Genomic DNA, 16611 nt, shown 5'->3' with positions numbered 1-16611 from the left:
AAAATGCTGTATTAAATAGGGTTAAATAGATTTCTAAAATATAAGACTTCTTCCAGCATCTCACCTGCCCATGATGCCCATTGGGAACACCCAAGGGAGGCACATGATGTGAAGAATGCCCCCAGCTTACTTGACTGTGGAACAGTTTTTCTCAGATAAAGTTTGGGCAGTGGTATCTACCACAGATTAGGCTTTGCTCCTTTACCCTTGCCTCTGTGTAGCAGGACGGAGGGTTTTTAAAACACCAGCACTCACACTGTTGACCACCAAATACCCGAATCTTACGTTCCTCGAACAGCCAAGTGGGGAAGTGGTGAGATCTCTCTTAGTTGCCCTCACTGCCTCCTCTGGACCCTACCTCAAAGTTCAGTCTTCAATGTCCATGGTGAACCATCCTTCCCAGGTGCATTGATTCACATAGAGATCATTCGAGCCTGATTACCCATGACTAGAAAATAATGGATTCAATTCTTATTCTTTTTTTTAAGATTTTATTCATTTATTCATGAGAGACACACACTGAGAGAGAGAGAGAGAGAGAGAGAGAGTGAAAGAGACACAGGCAGAGGGAGAAGCAGGCCCCACGCAGGGATCCTGACATGGGACTCGATCCCAGGTCTCCAGGATCAGGCCCTGGGCTGAAGGCAGCGCTAAACCGCTAAGCCACCCGGGCTGCCCCATGGATTCATTTCTTAACCCATCTTATTAAAGACTTCTTGAAAAGGGAAAATGAGTGCAGAGAAATGCCTCCTAGTGGTGGAATTTTAAGCACGAAGGTCAGCTTGTCCTGGGGACTGGGTTGCAGGTTCCTCCAGGTGCTAATGCGTGGGCCACAGCCTGTCCTGACTGAAGAGAAAGCTAGCACTTGGATGAGTGTTTCAGGGTGGCTATGTCAGAGGCAAAAACTGCATGACCAAGATCTTTTGGTGGGTTGCCTGAGACCAGGGAGAAACCCCAGGATGAATTTTCAAGTTGATGGACATGGAAAACTTGAGTGTAGGGCACCATGGTGCCATTTAAAATCAAGGAAATAAATCTACAGTATTTTATTTATTTATTTATTTATTATTTTTTTTTTTTTTAGTATTTTATTTTGGAAATATGTTTTGTGTTCTCCTAAATTCTGTAATACTGAAAATAAAAAACACAGCATGTGATAATCTTTTTTTTTTTTTTTGAAGATTTTATTCATTTATTTGAGAGATGGGAGAGAGCACCAGCAGGGGGAACAGCAGAGGGAGAGGGGAAAGCAGGCTCCCTGGGATCATGACCTGAGCCAAAGTCAGGTGCTTAACTTGACTAAGCCATGCAGGCACCCCAGCATTTGATGATCTTAAAATGAAGTGAAAGTGTGATTTGAGACAAAGGAAAAGAGAAGGCACTGCAACCATAACCAAGTAGGCCATTGTGCTGGTGCCGTTCTTTGGCTCTCTGACCGGAAGTTTTCATTGGCCCAGTTCCTACCACGTATAGGTGTCGGGAGGACTCATTCCTTCACACTTTCATCCATTCACCCATTCACTAGTTACTAAGTGCTGGCTACAAATCTGGCATTGTGCTTGGTGCTAGGAGCATAGTGGAGAGGGACAGACATAGTCACTGCTCTCAAGGAACCACACTCCAGTGGGGAAAATGAATGTCGATAAAATTCACACATCCTATTAAATAAGATAGCTTTGTCACAGAGTTAGGAGCCATGGCTCCATGGCAATGGCAGGTGATGGTACGTAATGCCTATTTTAATATCTAGAGGGCATCAGAGCAGAACATATACAAAACGCCTCCATTCTCCCCTTCCCCATCTCAGTTAATGATAACTCAACTCTTCCAGTTGCTTAGGTGCAAGATATCTTGGTGTCCCTCTTTGACACTGTCTTTCTTGTATACCCAGCATGCAATTCTCCGCACCACCTGCAGTGTTCCCATTCTGGTCTATCCCTCCCTTGATTGATTACCCTAGTCTCCTAACTGACTTTGTTTGTTTTCACTCTTACTTTCTATACAGTAGCCAAAGTGACTTTTTTTTTTGCTTAAAATTCTCCATTGACTTCCCATGTCATTCAGAGCTTAAGGTAAACATCCTTACAATGTTCTGAGTGTTTCAGCCCTGTCTCATGGTCTGCCCGTCCTTGTGGCCTCCTGCTCCCTCTATGGTCACACAGCATTTCCTTAGTGTCCCCTGAACATGTGGAGCACTTACCAGTCTCAGGGATTTTGCAGATTTTTCTGGAATGACCTTTCCTGGCTGTCTGTCTCATTCACTTTTTTAAGGTCTTTGTTCAGATGTCACTTTGTTGAGGCCGGGGGCGGGGGGATGGCTTCCTGACCTTATAAAAACTAGTTTCCCTGTAGATTTTACCCTCTTTGAGCAGCTTCTTTCCACTTTACAGAATTTACTACAACTTAACCAATTATATATTTATTTCAATCATTGTATATCATCCCATCTTCTGGAGTGTCATTTTCATGAGAAAAGCTACCTTGCTCTTTTCATATCCCCACAGCCTTGAACATAGCAGGTTCTCAGTAAATATTTGTTGAACACTTTTTAGATGAATAATGATACCATAAGAAATAGCATTGTACCAGCCCTAGAGCTTGGAGAAATGGCCCAATTCCAATCACATTCTACTCACTTCATCTTTCCTGCCATTGTAATTGTTCTTCCCATGATTTATGATTCAGACATCTTCTTTTGCACAAAACTATAGGAGACAGAAAGTAGCTTATGCCCTGCAGAGTGATGTTTCCCTCAGCAGCTCCCCTCCATGATGATCATCCTGAATCTGATTCAGTGGGGTCATTTCAGCAGGTGAGCCATGTTGTCTATTGTTGTGGGGCTCTCCCTGCACCTAGTTCCTTCAGGAGACACTTTCTAGCAGCCTCTGCTCCAATCAGACAAGAAGTCTTCCCATGCATGGGAGCTGTATGACCTGAAAGAACAAGGATGAGGAGGAAAATTCAGGTCATCAAAAAGCAAACTATTTCCTTTCTTTTTTTTTTTAAAAAAAGTTTATTTTATTTAAATTAAATTAATTAATCTATAGAATATTATCAGTTTTGGAGGCAGAGTTCAGTGATTCACCAGTTGCATATAACACCCAGTCCTCATTACAACACATGCCTCCATAATGCCCATCATCCAGTTACTCCATCCCCCCAACACTCCCTTCCAGCGACCCTCACTTTGTTTCCTATGGTTAAGAGTCTCTTATGGTTTGTCTGCTTCACTGATTTATTTTTCCCTCCATTCCCCTATGAGCCTTTGTTTTGTTTCTTAAATTCCACATATGAGTGAGATTGTATAATAATTGTCTTTCTCTGATTGACTTACTTCACTTAGTATAATACTCTCTAGTTCTATCCATGGTGTTGCAAATGGTAAGATTTTAGATTTTGATGGCTGAGTAATATTCCATTATCTATCAATGAACATCTAGGCTCTTTCCATAGTTTGGCTATTGTGGACGTCGCTGCTATAAACACTGGGTGCAGGTGCCCCTTCAGATCACTACATTTTTATCTTTGGGGTAAATACCTAGTAGTGAAGTTGCTGGGTCATAGAGTAGCTCTATTTTTAACTTTTTGAGGAACCTCCATGCTGTTTTCCAGAGTGGCTACACCAGCTTGAGTTCCCACCAGCAGTAAAAGAGGGTTCCCCTTTCTCTGCGTCCTCGCCAACATCTGTTGTTGCCTGTCTTGTTAATTTTAGTCATTCTGATCGGTGTGAGATGGTATCTCATTGTGGTTTTGATCTGTATTTCCCTGATGCCAAGTGAGGTTGAGTGTTTTTTCATGTGTTTTTTGGTCATTTGTATGTCTTCTTTGGGGAAATGTTTGTTCATGTCTTCTGCCCATTTCTTGACAGATTATTTGGTTTTTGGGTGTTGAGTCTGATAAATTCTTAACAGCTCTTGGATCCTTTATCAGATAAGACATTCATAAATATCTTCCCCCATTCTGTAGGTTGTCTTTTGGTTTTGTCAACTGTTTGCTTTGCTGGGCATCTTTTTCTGTTGGTGAAGTCCCAATAGTTCATTTCTGTGTTTACTTTCTTATGCCCCTCTGTCTGCTGCTTTCTGTACTTGGTGTATGTGTAGTTTTAAGAAAAATCTGAATGTACTGATTTACTTTTACTAATGAATGCTTTATTTACCAAAGGAACCCAGAGGTGCTTTTTAACCAGCAAGCTTTTGTCTACACGTAGGATAGAATTTGGGTTGCAGAAATACCATCTCTTTTTCACAACATCGGTACCTGCTGGAGAAGACAGGAGGTGGGAAGCCTGATTTCAGGCTCACTGGGCTGATTTCTGATTGTAGCTTTGTCACACTCAGCCATATGACCTTGGACAAGACCCTTCACCACTCTATGCTTTAATTTTCTTACTTATAATCACTTAACCCATGGGCTGTTGTGGGGACTGTGTGATCCGTGTTTCTCTTGGGCTAAGCATGAAGCAGAGCCTCAATGGTATAGCTGTAGGGCTAGAGGACATGTGTAAAGGGAATTCAATGGCCATGTTTTTCCATTTCTGTACGCATGTTTCTGTTACATGTGCGTACCTCGGTGGGTAAATATGTCAGACAGAATTGGCTGCTTCAGTATATAAGAAGCCATTATTGAACATGCTTTACCTCATGTGCTCTGGGTGGCTGCCAGGGGCTGCCCTAGGATCCTGGAACATGTTCAGATGTCCATCCCCTGCAGTATTTTCCATGGCTGCAGATTGTGAGTTTTTGCTTTCTATTTCCGTTTGCTGTCAGAGCATTATTGTAGTTTCTCACTTGGCAGATTCTAATTGCATCCGCTTTTTTCCATAGCAAGGAATGAATGTTGAGAATGGTGGGGGGTGGTGAAGGACAAGGATAATAAGTAAGGCTGTACCTGCTTAGCTGACTGGGTTTCCTTCCTTCGCATTTTGATGTGGCGCTGTTTGATTTCCCTGTTTGCAAATGTGCTTATTGCTTCCCATCTTGCCAACTTTTTGATCATTTTCTTCTTTCAGCAAGAAAAAAAAAACCAGCCAAAATTTCATTTGCCATAGAGTTTAATTGAATTTATGGCAGCTGTCACAAAATAAAATAAAAACCTCACAAATAAGAATGCAAAGAACCCTAGGATTCAGTTACCTCTGATGTTGTAAAAAATTCTTCAAGGCATTTATTTGCAAATTGGACTCCATTTGCATGTTTCATAAGCATAATACAAATGTATTATTTATCAGGTGGTCTAGGCGTGCGTGTTGAAATGAATGGTTGCAAATTCAGCCTTCATTTAAAAATCCTCATTGTATATCCATCGCCCCCCAGCTTGTAGGAAAACTGGGCTTTTCAACTCTGCTTTTCTGAATCAATTCAAAATACGCAAGGCTCTACACTATGAGTGATCTTTCTTAGCTTTGTGGTACTGTGGATTTGAAGAGAATGGTGTCCAATATATAAAATTCCTAACAATTTTCAGCATCAAAATTTCCTGCTTCCATTGGGCCACATTCTATCTGTCCTTGCCATCAGAGCAATATGAATCCAAAAATGGTCTTTGAAGCCTTGAAGCAGGGATATGATCTCACACTCAGACAGTTTCATTTGTCAGTGACTCAAGACTCAGGAGTTTCATGTCTTGAAAACTTGTCTAACCTTTATTCACAGGCCTGAGAAGAAATCCAGTTTAAGCTGGTATTGGCTGCAATTGGTCTCAGACCCTGTGGGCCTGAGAAAACCACTCCTGCCAGATCCAAGGCAGTCGTTGGGTCAATAATTGGCACAGGAGAAAACAAAATTAAATGAGCAGGAATTGTTTGGCTTTTTGCCACTTGTTCTTTAGAACTGACTATCCAGCTTAAGGGAAACAGCGCAGCAAATATGACAGCTCTTTTTTATTTTTATTTTTTAATAAATTTATTTTTTATTGGTGTTCAATTTACCAACATACAGAATAACACCCAGTGCTCATCCCGTCAAGTTCCCCCCTCAGTGCCCGTCACCCATTCACCCCCACCCCCCGCCCTCCTCCTCTTCCACCACCCCTAGTTCGTTTCCCAGAGTTAGTAGTCTTTATGTTCTGTCTCCCTTTCTGATATTTCCCACACATTTCTTCTCAATCGGAGAAGGACAAACATTATATGTTCTCATTCATTTGGGGAATATAAATAATAGTGAAAGGGAATATAAGGGAAAGGAGAAGACAGCTCTTTTTTAAATATGTTACCCTCTTTGAGGAAATGTAATTATAGACAGGAAATACTGGAAATGGAGGAGTATTCGCTAAATCATCTCTTAAGGCTTCTTTCTTCAGGATGCTAGAAGATACTTTCATCCTTGTAGATGGGATAATGTTCTCTGTGTTATAGGGGGTATGACACTGGTACAATGACAAAACGCTGCCCCTATGTTCTTGCTCTCTTTTGCTTGCATCTCATATTATGTATCTGAGCTCTGGTTTTTATTCTGTGGAAACAGCTTCCACTATGAAAGTAAAGAGCTTCTCCTTCTATTCTAATTCAATTAAACAATCACTTCCTGATCATTTAATAGGTGCCAAGAGGTGTTTTAACTTCTAAGGGTGAAAAGATAAATAAGATGCAGGCCTTGCCCTTGAAGAATTCAGAGTCTATAAACAGAAGTGTAAATACAGAGTTATAACGTAGCTATCTGTGCTTTGATGCTTGACATTTCGGCTAATCATTGAAAGTAGTGAGCCAGAAGATGAGTAAAATGGATTTTTCTGGACTGATTTACCTCTTAAAATTGAAAAATGACTGTTGAGTTTTTGTTTTGAAAGAAATAAAAATATTGTGTAATTATGGAGAGGTAACATCCTCTTTCCCATTTCTGTATGGAGGATTGGATTCAGCTGTAACTGAATAAAGAGTAGCTCCCACAAATCAAGTTTTTGTTTTCTTTTGTTTTTCTGCCATGAAAAGCTGGAGGCAGACAGTTGCTATGCTGGTTCAATGGCTTGAAGATACCAGGGTCAAAGTCTTTTTGATCCTCTGTCTTTGGGATGCCAGAGGGCTGCAATAGCTCCTGTCATCACACGCTATTTCAGAAAGGAAAAACTGGGGCACTGAAAAATGGGAGAAAAGCAACAGATGTATCATGAAACCAAAAATGTTTCTACATACTCCTAGCAGAAGCAGTTAAAAGTTACATGGGCAACTCTAGGCAGTTGCAAGGGAGTCTGAGATTACAAATGTTTTTGTTTGATTTTTTGTTTAAACAGGAGAATCTGTTAATACATAGAAGAAATGGATGGGTATGACATTGACAAGTTCCTGACACCACACCACTTTTCCATAAGTATGAGGAAAGAATACAGAATGGAAGAGAGATGATAAACCATCTCAAGTGATCGAGTCTGCTGCAGCCAGTGTGTTTTGGTGTCGTAACAATGATCTTGTTGGAAGCCAGAACTATATCATAAAAGGTTTTGATTGTGCATGTAATTTCAAAGTTAGTTTCATATGAGTAAAGATTATTATACCTGCCCAGTATAATAGAATAAGAACCAAAATACTCATTGTATCTAGAAATAGTCTTCTCTGGTGACTTAAATTTTTGCTCTCAGGAATTCTGTAAGAATTCTTTAAAGATTCACTTACAGTGCTGTTTGTTATAAGTATTAAAACAGTAACCTATGGCCTAGAACAATTGGTTTCATTGGTTAATATAGCCTTTTTCAGAAAACATGGTCTGAGGGAGTAGTCTGTAGGACAGACACAGCTGAGGTCACAGGGATGACAGGATGCCACAGTGGGAAGCCAGAAATTTCTTAACGCCAAAGATTATTTTGATTAGGTGGAAACATTGGCTGGCAAAATAATTCTGAAAGCACCTGATAGAAAGGCAGAGATTTGTGGAAGGTTAATGCAGCCTGGTATAATTCTCTTCTTTTTTTCCACCAATGACTGACTATGAAACAAAATATCCAATGGCAAAAAAAAAAGAAAAGAAAAGAAAAGAAAAGAACAGATAAACCTGGTCCTAATATCAGGTAAGTGCTTGTTGCAGATCTACTAAAGTAAGATCCTCAAGTCTGGAGAAACACTTTAAAAAATATTACTATAGTTTGTTGGACTTCTGCTTCTGACCAAGATGGAATAATAGGGACTATCGGTACACTCCTTTCTGTGACAAATAACCAAAGAAGAAGATACATGGAGCCATGGCTTTTGAGTCATTTTAGATATTAGACAATGAAGAACAGTGGTCTCTCAGGGGAAAAAAAACAGCCCTATAATTGCTTCAGTTTCCTGCCTTGAGGTATTTCCCAGACTATGGCATAGAGAAGAGGACCCCAGGCAGATCCCAGAATGTTCTCTGAATTGAGGAGATGAAACAGAAAGTCTGAGTGACTAAGAAAGGTATAGTTTATAGGACAAGGAACTGAAAAGAAGAAATGTGCACAGAAAGAGAATTCCAGGTATATTGAGAGGCTCCACATCAAGTACTCAGCAGAGTTCTTTTTTTTTTTTTAATTTTTATTTATTTATGATAGTCACAGAGAGATAGAGAGAGGCAGAGACACAGGCAGAGGGAGAAGCAGGCTCCATGCACCGGGAGCCCGACGTGGGATTCGATCCCAGGTCTCCAGGATCGCGCCCTGGGCCAAAGGCAGGCGCCAAACCGCTGCGCCACCCAGGGATCCCTCAGCAGAGTTCTGATCAGTGTATACATGTGAAGAAACAGTAGGAGCCACCCAAGAGGATTAGGTTGATCAGTACCCAGTGCCCACATAGGACCAGCAATAGTGCCTGTTCCCAACTGCCAAACCACAACCTCACAATTCGTATGATATTGTGCAAAGTACTCAGAAAGGTATGGCCTCAGTAGTGAGAATAATTAGCCTGAGACTAAATTGAGCTCTGGTGCTGGTTAATAAATCTTAAAAGCAAGACCTGAAGAGATCACACATGTTTCCAACTTAATTGCCTCTCAGGAGAAAGATAAAAAATATATTTAAAGGAAAACAAAAATACACAAATACAGCACACAACCAGGTAAGATTCAGTGTCTGTCATCCAATAAAAAATTACCCGGTATGAAAAGGAGGAGAATAGAGATCATAATGAGGAGGAGAATTAATTGGAACTAATCCAGAACTGACACAGATGTTAGAATTAGCAGACAAGGACATAAAGGCTGTCATTATAATTCTGTTACAAGCTTTCAAATTAATTTTTGAAATATGGAAGAAATAAAAGACTGCTCAAAACCCAAGATAAAGGGAAAATTTAAAAGCAGCCAGAAGAAAAAAGACACATACAGAAGAACAAAGTTAAAACTAACAGCAGTTATCTTGTTGAAAACAATGAAGCATCATCCTTAAAGTACTAAAGGAAAACCCTTGTCAACTTAGAATTCCATACCCAGTGAAAATGCACTTTAAAAACATTTTCAGACATATAAAAGCTGAAAGAATTTGTATCCAGCAGATCTTCACCACAAGAAGTATTAAAGGAAGTTTTCAGGCAGAAGGAAAATGATACCAGGTGGAAATACAGAAGGACAGAAAGACATTTAGGGCGCCAGGAGTTGTAACCATATAGTAAAAATGAAAGCTTTTTAAAATTATTATTTAAATCATTTTAGAGGATAATTGACTATTTGAACAAAATGATAAAAAAAAGTGAGGTTTATAACATAAAAGTAGTCTTTGGAAGAATAATATCATGGAAATTGAGGAGAATAAATGGAAATATACTATTTAAGGTTTTTGTACTATGTATGAAGTAGTATAAAAGCACTAAAAGGTAGACTGATAATTTAGGTATACTATAAAGCCTGTAACAAACATTAAAGTAACAAAACTAAGAAGTATAGCTCAATACTAAAAAATTAGATGATGTCATGAAAATATCCAATAAACCAAAAAGACAGTAAAAGTGGAGAAAGAAAACAAAACCCAGAAGAAAACAAATAGGAAACAAGACAATAGATTTAAACCTATTTCAGTAAGCACAATAACTGTGAATGTTATAAACACTCCAATTGAAAGGCAGAGATTTTCAGATTGAATTAAAAAAATCTAAGTATATGTGGTGTACGGGAAACACACTTTAGCTATAAAGACACAAATAGGTTGGCAGGTTACAATGCATTGGGTGATAAGTAACAACCATCTTATTTTCTCAGCATCTAATATACAAACATTTGCATCAGTCGTCTTGAGGATATTAGACACCTCCACTTGTTTTGTAAAACAGTGAGGTTTCTCTATATTTAAATGTGTCTTATGGTTTGCCTCCTTCTCTGTCTTTATTTTATTTTTCCTTCCCTTCTCCTATGTTAATCTGTTTTATTTTTAAAATTCCACATATGAGTGAGATCATATGAAATTTGTCTGTCTCTGGCTGACTTATTTTGCTCTTAACTATAGAGAACAAACAGAGGGTTTCTGGATGGGAAATGGGTGACGGAATGGGCTAAATGAGTGGTGGGTATTAAGGAGGGCACTTGTTGGGATGAGCACTGGGTGTTACATACGTAAGTGATGAATTACTAAATTCTACTCCTGAAACCAATATTACTCTATATGTTAGCTAACTTGAGTTTAAATTAAAAAAAAAAATAGAGTGAGGTTTCCAGTGAGGCATCTTGCAGCATTATTAGTTATTTGAGAGTGTAAAACTCCTTTTCTTTGTTCAGCAAATGAATTCTGAGAATGCAGGATCAAGAAAGTGATAAAAAATGAGGAGTTGTACTGTGTCAGGGACAGCCCAAGATTTCCTCACTCATGAATTAAATCACCTCCATGGGTCCCTCTTGATTATACTTTCTTATTAATCAAAGTAGGCACTTTCTTCCACTTCCTTCCTCTTTCTTCCATCATCACATGGACGGTTGAAATAGTCAGTTTATCCAGTTAACAGTTTGCTTGACTGTCACTTGAATTCATCCAGTGAATTAAATACAGCAGGCTCAATTCAATTATGATTTTACTGAAATGTCTTTAATCATTGATTCATTTTGGTGCAAAGAAAGGGAAACATTTGGTTGAAAAATCTGACCTATTTTTTCTGCTTGCCCGTATTTTTCATGAGCTCACTGTCAATTTGGGGATGTAGAAGTAACCGGTCTTTACTAAATGCAGCAGCAGCAGCTAAAATTAAGCAGTATATGAGGCATTGAAGTCGGGAATGAAAAAAATGAAAGTCTCTCTTTTATTACTTTAAGTATGGAATGCCCTTGTTTGTAAATGCCTCTGGTGCAGCTGTGTCTCTTCTCTTTGAAACCTGGCATCTTCAATAGAAAGATTTTTACACCAAGTTGGAGCTGGTATTTTATCAAGATATCCATTCATCCTGAGTGCCTGCCTTAAGTTCTCATGGTATCAAAACAACACCCTTAGAGAGGATTGCATACTTGTAGGCTCCTTCTAAGTAGGTGAATGCACATCTACAGCTTATATCATAGCCAATTTCAAAACACATTCTTCTCAGAAAAAATTTCTCTGGGCAAGGATCACCTCTCCCTCTCTGCAGAGAGGAGCACACTGCTGATGCCAAGTCCATGAAAACAACTCTTTACAGTGGCCTCCCAATCAATAAGGAGCTTTATTTGCTGTGTGTCACACCCTCTGTTCATTGTATTCACACAGCCAAGTTGGCACAGAAGAGGTAGCACAGAGGCCAGCCTCAACTCTGAAGGGCCCTGCTGGGCAGTACAAGGAGAAGAGCCTGTGCTGGGCATAGAAGCTCTGGGATCTGGCTCCAAAGCTCCTGCCAGCTCGCTGCATGGCCATGCCCCCTCTGTGCCTCAGTGTCCTCTGCCTTCAAATGAGGCAACTGGAACAAACGATCTTCAAGGTCTGACCAGATTTAGAAATCAGCTGTTATGTGATCCTGGGAAGAAGACAGGTGTATGCCCTCAGTGGGTTGACCTGCTAGCCTTTCATCAGATGAGACTCAGGGCCTTTCTGAGCCATAGTTGTGGGGAGAGAGGAATGAGCATCTTCCAAGATGTTTAGCTACTGTATTTGCATCAGCTTCCTGATAGAGAATGTTGCTTATTGACACCGTTACCATAGCAACTGGAGTGTCATTTGGCACTGGCATTTAGGGAAGCTGTCAAGGTCTGTAATTTAAGAGAAACAAATTTTCCTTCCTCACTATGTCAGCTTAATTCTCTCGGTCATCCACTTTAGCAATCAAATACACTTCCCTGAAGAGCATTCATTAAATCCAGACAGATATCTCACCAAACCATCACCATGGGAGGTAGCTTGGAGGTAAAAGGAAATCTGGTATAAGAATTAGGATTGTCACCTTAGCGTCCTAAGTCTGCAGATAAAGTAACTCCACCGTGCTGCGAGTTCTTTCTCGCTTTGGGGCTTTGCTTTCTCATCTGCCAAATGGTGAAGATGGACAGTGTATTCTCTAAGGTGATTTCAGCTCAAATATTCTGCACAGAGGTTTGCAGATTGGTGGCACAAAGACCGTATTCAGCCTGCAGATGTGAAGTGTTTGTCCTATGTTGTATGAGCCACATGGAATTCTAATTTGAATTGGTTGACACTATTTAAAAAATTTGAGCTTTCACATAATAATCCTGATTTCTGGCTTCTCTTGGAAAAAGCCAATTAGATAGCACTAGGCTGGAATCCTTCATGGCAGCTCTCAGCTGGATCTGAGTAGCTGCTGCCCCCTGTAGACAAGGCCTGGTTTCTCCAGGGTCCATCATCTTACCCTTCCAGAGCTGATCATTGACTCACGTGAAGTGTCTGCTCCTCTGAGTATCCTACTCCTGGCCAGCTTTTCACACGTACGTCCTAACCCGCTTGGCATTTGCATTCTCACCTGCTGTTTGTCACTTTTAGGATAGAGAAGGCATGGCCCAAACTGTCTTTAGATCACTGATGGCATCATTTGGCCATGATCTTGGTGGAAGACAGAAACTGGGTCCAGTCAAAGACTGCCCTAGACAAGAAATCTGCCAAAAGCTCTGGCTGCCTTGATTTCTTATACTAATCAATTGAACTCTCATCAACTGAACTCATAGCCCCAGGCAACCTATCTAGGGGTGATGGTCAGAATCGTCATGGACAGCAAATTGGTCACATGATTCCTTTGCGACTCAGAGCAAGTTGGTAACTTTCTATAACTTGAGGTTTTTTTTTAAACTTGAGTTTTCAAATGTGAAATAAGTTGATTTCACAACAGGCGATTTTTCTTCTAAAGCTCAAATTCCCTGAAACAATGTGAATCTGTATACATTGGCTCATCTCAATCTGCCTAGGTGTGTGTGTGTGTGTGTGTGTGTGTGGTCGGTCTGCTTACTTTACAGGCTTTGTGATGAGTACAGTGAGTACAGTCTCTATACCTAGAGTCATACCTAGTGAGATAGAAACTACAGGAGCTGTGCCAGGACAAAAATCAGGAGACCCCTCATCCATAGCTGAAGTTCCTTAAGAAGTGATGCAGTCACAACCTCAACAGTAGGATTGGCAGTTTAGAGAGTGCCGGTGAGAGCTCACAGGAAGGGTAAGAACTTACCAGAGAGTGTCTGATGCTGAAATCCAAGATCAGAACTAGACGTACAATCCAAGATCAGCAGTAGGATGGTGGGTGTGGTCGTTCTAACAAATATTGCCAAATACCTTCCTTTCTCCCTCCCAGATGCTAATTTCATTAGGAAATTTTAACCTTGTGTAGCCTTAAAGGAGACATAGGGATTTTAATAATGAACATGGGGAATTTTCAGCCCTCCAGATGTGACTGCAGTTTAAGCTGTGCAGGTTCTGTGGGTCTCAGAGCCCTAACTGTTTAAGGGGAAGTCTGACCTCAGCGCACTGGGAGACTGGGATTCAGACAGCCTGGGTGGAAATCCCAGCTCTGCCGTGTTCTAGGTATGAGCTCGGATGAGTTACCAACACTTCCTGGGGCTTTGCTTCTTCACTGTAAAATGAGGGTTCGAATAGTACCCTCCTCGTGATCTGTATGAGAATGAGATCCTCTGTATAAAGTGCTGAGCATGGTGCCTGCCTTATAGCAACTCACTGGAAATTTCTCAGCTGGTGTTTTGTTTTGTTTTGTTTTGTTTTTTACTATCGAACTTTTTAGAATCTGTGTCAATAATAGCAATAACATCCTTTATTAGGTTGCTTCATTGTGCTAGGCACTTTTCTTTTCTTTTTTTTAAAGATTTTATTTATTTATTCATGATAGACATAGAGAGAGGCAGAGATACAGGCAGAGGGAGAAGCAGGCTCCACGCCAGGAGCCTGATGTGGGACTCGATCCCGGGACTCCAGGATCACGCCCTGGGCCAAAGGCAGGCGCCAAACCGCTGAGCCACCCAGGGATCCCCGCTAGGCACTTTCCTTTTAAGATTTATTTATTTATTTGAGAGAGAGAGAGAGAGAGAGCATTGGGGGAGGGGCAGAGAAGAGGGAAAGAGAGAATCTCAGGCAGAATCTGTGCTGAGCGTGGAGCCTGACAATGTGGGACTCAATCTCAACCCTGAAATCATGATCTGAGCTGAAATCAAGAGTCGGATGCTTACCTGACTGCATCACCCAGATGCCCCTGTGCTGAGCACTTGTAATATCTATAAAAACTCTGAGAGATGGGTACAATTACTATTATTGCCACTTTTAAAATAGAAAAACACAGTCTCCTCAGTTTGGGGACTTGTCCTAGGTCTGAGCCAAACTGTAGACCCAGTCTGACTGTAAAGTGTGTGTCTGTGTGTGTGTGTTTTAATTATATCAAAGAGAGAGCACATAAGTGAGGGGGCAGGGCAGAGGCAGAGGGAGAAGCAGACTCCCCAGTGAGTGGGGAACCTGATGTGGGGCTTGATCCCAGGATCCAGAAATCATGACCTGAGCCAAAGGCAGAGGCTTAACCGACTGAGCCACCTGTGTGCCAAGTGTGTGCCCTTAATAGTGACCCTAAGCAGCTTCCTTCAAATGTGAGGTCACCAACAACGAGAAAAGCATGTAGGGCCCAGCCTTTATTTCATGTGGCTGAGGGAGTGAAGGCTTCCATAGAGTTCAGTGAAGGTCCGTCACGCACACTGAGGATAGGATGGCTATTGAGTTTTGTGTGCATTTTTAGAAAGTCACTTTGGTTTTAATACTTGCTTTCTCTTTTTTACTAATATAACCATTCTGAAAATGATAGCCTCTCCTAAAATTGATGATGAAATATTCCTCTTAATTTTCATTCCTCTTAATATTAAAACCTAGTCGAGTTGAAGGGAACAGCCAGGCTGTCAAGACATAAACTGGCACCGCTGCTATTCAGAAGTGCCTTGAAAGGGACTTTTTTCGACTTGAACACACATATTATTATTCATAAATATATTAGTAGGTATATTAGTATATGCATTCATACCAGATACATATATTTGTAGAAACCAGAAGCCAGAAAAGCCAGAAAACGCAACCCTCCCCTCAAAGGTTGGGTCCACATTTGAGACACAAATCCCCACGGCACAAAATAGGTCACATTTGTCAGCGCTGACTCCCTAGGGCTGTCAGCAGGCGCCCCCCTCCAGCCCCCATCCCCAACCTGTTTTTTGCTTTCCTCTCCTCTGCAGTCAGCTCGGACTTTGGCAAGCAGTCAAGAAGTGAACAAGAGAGACACAAGTTCTAAGTATCTGACCCCTTACTGGCCGATCAGGCAGTGAAACCAGTTTAAAGAAAGAAAAAAAAGAAGTTGTCTTTCTTTTCCTCTCTTCCCTCTAACGAACTGCCTCTTTCTCCTCCCTACACCACAGGAGGAAAACAATCGAGAGCATTAGTATTCCCATGAAAAGGGGCAGTCACACAGGGTGTGAGGGCAGGCCCGCTCCAGGGCGCTGCCAGGGGACCAGAAGGGACGGACTCCAATTGCTCCAGCTCAGAGGAGCCCCAGCGTGGTCAGATGGAGGGGACAGAGCCCTGATTCACAGCAGGACACACTGCTTGCAGCCCAGACCTTCTCCCAGCGCTGGTTAGGGTCTCCTCTCCAACGGGATGATACCTGGTGTGCAAGTCTCCTTCTAGAAATGCATGCCTTACACCACGTGCCTCCTTTCTGGTTGGCCTTTTAAAGGATAACAAGGAACTCTCACCTAACCTGAAGTATCTCCTTGTGTTGCTTTCAGGAATTGGGGCACTCACCCAGGACACACTATGGTGCTTCAGCCAAGTGAAAGGCACCATCGAGATCGGAGCCACGGAAGGTAGGAGAAGCTTCCTCTGCTCTTTTCCTTGCCTCCTTGGGGTTCTATGCCGGTTCCAGAGTTGAAAACATTTACCTTTGTGTCCATGAATGCGAGGTCCCATACATCCCAGAATGGCCTTCTGAGCTAGAAATAGATTTAGTGATTTCTTTCCATCCTTTTATTCTTTGGAAGCTTCTTTTATTCCCACAAATGAGGCAGCACTGAAATGAACTTTCAGTGAAATAGGTTTGCACAGAAGGAAAGGTTACCCTTGGGCAAGTTGTGTTTGGTGACCATCTATCAGCTCTGGAGGATTGGAAGCCCAGATGTGGTTGTGTGGTCAGACATTAATATCCTCCTTCCATTTTCTGTTGAGGATCACTTGCTTCTCTCTACATGCAGCACCCAGGGAGAGTGAAGAATTCAAGTCTAGTCTCATAAACTATGTCTGCACTGAGTC

General features: G+C 41.3%; 1 protein-coding gene and 1 long non-coding RNA gene across 3 annotated transcripts in view; one reads left to right on the top strand and one right to left on the bottom strand.

Annotated features, from left to right (window-relative positions):
• Nucleotides 1-2864: 2864 nt before the first annotated feature.
• LOC121497475 overlaps nucleotides 2865-16611 on the bottom strand; it is a 42650-nt gene continuing 28903 nt past the window's right edge. Inside the window, exon 3 of the long non-coding RNA XR_005989479.1 lies at nucleotides 2865-2933. This is a non-coding gene — a long non-coding RNA (uncharacterized LOC121497475). The remainder of the gene's footprint in view (nucleotides 2934-16611) is intronic.
• Nucleotides 15833-16611, top strand: part of PPP2R2B (protein phosphatase 2 regulatory subunit Bbeta) — a 448486-nt gene continuing 447707 nt past the window's right edge. The window contains exons 1-2 of one of the 2 annotated variants that reach the window (XM_041767142.1): nucleotides 15833-15970; nucleotides 16092-16169. In XM_041767142.1, the coding sequence (XP_041623076.1) occupies nucleotides 15961-15970; nucleotides 16092-16169 (88 nt within the window). In that variant the 5' untranslated portion in view covers nucleotides 15833-15960. The remainder of the gene's footprint in view (nucleotides 15971-16091; nucleotides 16170-16611) is intronic. The other variant, XM_041767141.1, reaches the window with a different exon arrangement.

The sequence above is a fragment of the Vulpes lagopus genome, chromosome 8 (assembly GCF_018345385.1).
Source record: "Vulpes lagopus strain Blue_001 chromosome 8, ASM1834538v1, whole genome shotgun sequence".
Taxonomy (NCBI): domain Eukaryota; kingdom Metazoa; phylum Chordata; class Mammalia; order Carnivora; family Canidae; genus Vulpes; species Vulpes lagopus.
The sequence above is the reverse complement of the archived record's forward strand: the minus strand, read 5'-3'. Positions and strand labels throughout refer to the sequence as shown.